At 49.2% G+C, this 2,505-nt stretch overlaps 1 protein-coding gene across 1 annotated transcript in view; it reads left to right on the forward strand.

Annotated features, from left to right (window-relative positions):
* Positions 1-2,505, forward strand: part of sptbn1 (spectrin beta, non-erythrocytic 1) — a 56,084-nt gene that overhangs the window by 42,801 nt on the left and 10,778 nt on the right. The window contains exons 21-24 of the mRNA XM_015371431.1: positions 609-813; positions 917-1,291; positions 1,397-1,641; positions 1,721-1,859. Coding sequence (XP_015226917.1) covers positions 609-813; positions 917-1,291; positions 1,397-1,641; positions 1,721-1,859 — 964 coding nt within the window. The remainder of the gene's footprint in view (positions 1-608; positions 814-916; positions 1,292-1,396; positions 1,642-1,720; positions 1,860-2,505) is intronic.

Raw genomic sequence — 2,505 nt, forward strand, 5'->3', positions numbered from 1 at the left:
CCGATTATATCGTGCATCCCTAGTAATTATAATATAGCAAAACAGGATCCTAGTAGGTTACTGAAAAAAGATAAATACAATTTCTGAAACACTTACAGTATCCTACCCTCATCTATCGTCATGAGTTTGGGTCCTAACCAAAGGAACGAGATCCCGGATACAAGAGGACAGAAATGGTTTTTTTCCGTAGTGTGTCTGGGCTTTCCTTTAGAGATGTGAGAACCTCAGTCATTGATTTCAGACTTAAGATTCACAATCGGTTCCCATCTACTGCTGAGTGTTGTCGAGTTTTGTCAGTTAGTGACAGATGGCTGCTCTTGAGGAAAGCAGTGATTAGCCTGACGATGCTTTGCTAATTAAACTAGCCACAACCCTGAAGAAAACGGCACTGTATAAAGCGATGAGATCTGAAAAAGTGGCCGATCACAGGCGGTTTACTTTCTACAGAGGTTTCCACACTGAAGATGACAAAAGACGACTTGATGATGCAGAAATAGATCCACAGAGGAGTAGGAGAGAGGCTAAAGGTGTACAGGGAAGCAGCATGTGCTTATGCAGGTGACATATTACCAGGAACCCCTGCTCTTACACGTTTCCCTGTCTGTCAGCGAGCGGATCAGCATGCGGCAGTCTCAGGTGGACAAGCTGTACGCCGGCCTGAAGGACCTGTCTGAGGAGAGGCGGGGAAAGCTGGATGAGAGGCTCCGCCTTTTCCAACTGAACAGGGAGGTGGACGACCTGGAGCAATGGATTGCAGAGCGAGAGGTGGTGGCCGGGTCGCACGAGCTGGGTCAGGATTACGAACATGTCACGGTGGGTTTGTGTGTGTGACTGACTGCTGTGATCCTTTTATTTCCTGGACCGGAGAGACGGCTGCGTATCACCAGCAGGGCTGAGCAATCCTTTGTGGTTTCAGATGCTGCAGGAACGTTTCCGGGAGTTTGCACGGGACACTGGGAACATCGGACAGGAGCGGGTGGATGGCGTGAACCGGCTGGCAGACGAGTTAATCAACAGCGGGCACGGAGATGCTGCCACGGTGGCGGAGTGGAAGGACGGACTGAACGAGGCTTGGGCTGACCTGCTCGAGCTCATCGACACTCGGACACAGATTCTGGCCGCCTCCTTCGAGCTCCACAAATTCTACCACGATGCCAAGGAGATCCTGTCACGCATCGCCGACAAGCAGAAGAAGCTGCCGGAAGAGGTCGGCCGGGACCAGAACACGGTGGAGACGCTACAGAGGATGCACAACACCTTCGAACACGACATCCAGGCGCTGGGAACACAGGTGAGACTGCTGCAAAGTTCCGGCAGCCCCCACAGTCAGAAGCCTGCAGATTATCTGCCATTTAGTCAGGATATTCTGTGGAACATCTGGCCTCTGTCCCTGCAGGTGAGGCAGCTTCAGGAGGACGCCGCGCGCCTACAGTCTGCATATGCCGGAGACAAAGCTGACGACATCCAGCGCCGGGAGGCTGAGGTGCTGGAGGCTTGGAGGACCCTGCTGGAGGCCTGCGATGGACGCAGGATCCGCCTCCTCGACACCGGAGACAAGTTCCGATTCTTCAGCATGGTGCGGGACCTGATGCTCTGGATGGACGACGTGATCCGGCTCATCGAAGCCCAGGAGAAACCCAGGTAGGTTTGCCTTCCACCGCACACCGCTTCCTCAACGAGAGCAGATAATAAAACTGATGGGAGATTTTTGTGGTTCTAGAGACGTTTCGTCAGTGGAACTGCTGATGAACAACCATCAGGGAATCAAGGCAGAGATCGACGCCCGTAACGACAGCTTCACCACCTGCATCGAGCTGGGCAAAGCCCTGCTGGCCAGGAAGCACTTCGCTTCAGAAGAGGTGAGCTGAGGAAGGACTGGGAAGAAATATTGAGGTAACTGAGAGAAAACAGAGGGAACTTCAGGAGAACCGAGAGGGAGCAGAAAACAGGGTTTCCGCGGGTCATTAAAAATCATTATTATTTTTTAAATTAAGGCCTTAATTGGCATTAAAATGTATTAAATGTGATTACCAGAACCTAAAATATTTAAATGCTGCTCTTACATTTCCTATCATAGTTCCATCAGTTACAGCAAGTCGTCTCGGGTCCCCCCACCCCTCATTTTTGCCTGCAGGTGGTTGTGACTTAATGCAGGACAGCTTCCTATAAGGTCCACCTTTGTCTCTTCAGATGGCCAAGGGTTTCAGCCGTTTTTTGGTCTTTCTGGTCAGCAGTGGTCCTGAACTCAGAACTCAACCATACATGTGGGCACCAAGTATTGACTGGAAATATTTGTAACCTTTCAATTATTCTGGAATCGTTCAAATTTTTCATTTTTGATTCCTAATTTCGATGCCCAGTTTGTTGTCTGGAAGAAAAAGCCACCCAATACTAACAGTGAAAAAGGAGTTTGTGCAACGATCTATGGAGGATAAAAAGTGCCAAAATTAAATTAATAAATACAGCATTAAATAAATAATTAAATGTGGAATTAAATAAATAAAT

Source organism: Cyprinodon variegatus, unplaced genomic scaffold (genome assembly GCF_000732505.1).
Source record: "Cyprinodon variegatus isolate N-32 unplaced genomic scaffold, C_variegatus-1.0 Scaffold58, whole genome shotgun sequence".
Lineage (NCBI taxonomy): Eukaryota > Metazoa > Chordata > Actinopteri > Cyprinodontiformes > Cyprinodontidae > Cyprinodon > Cyprinodon variegatus.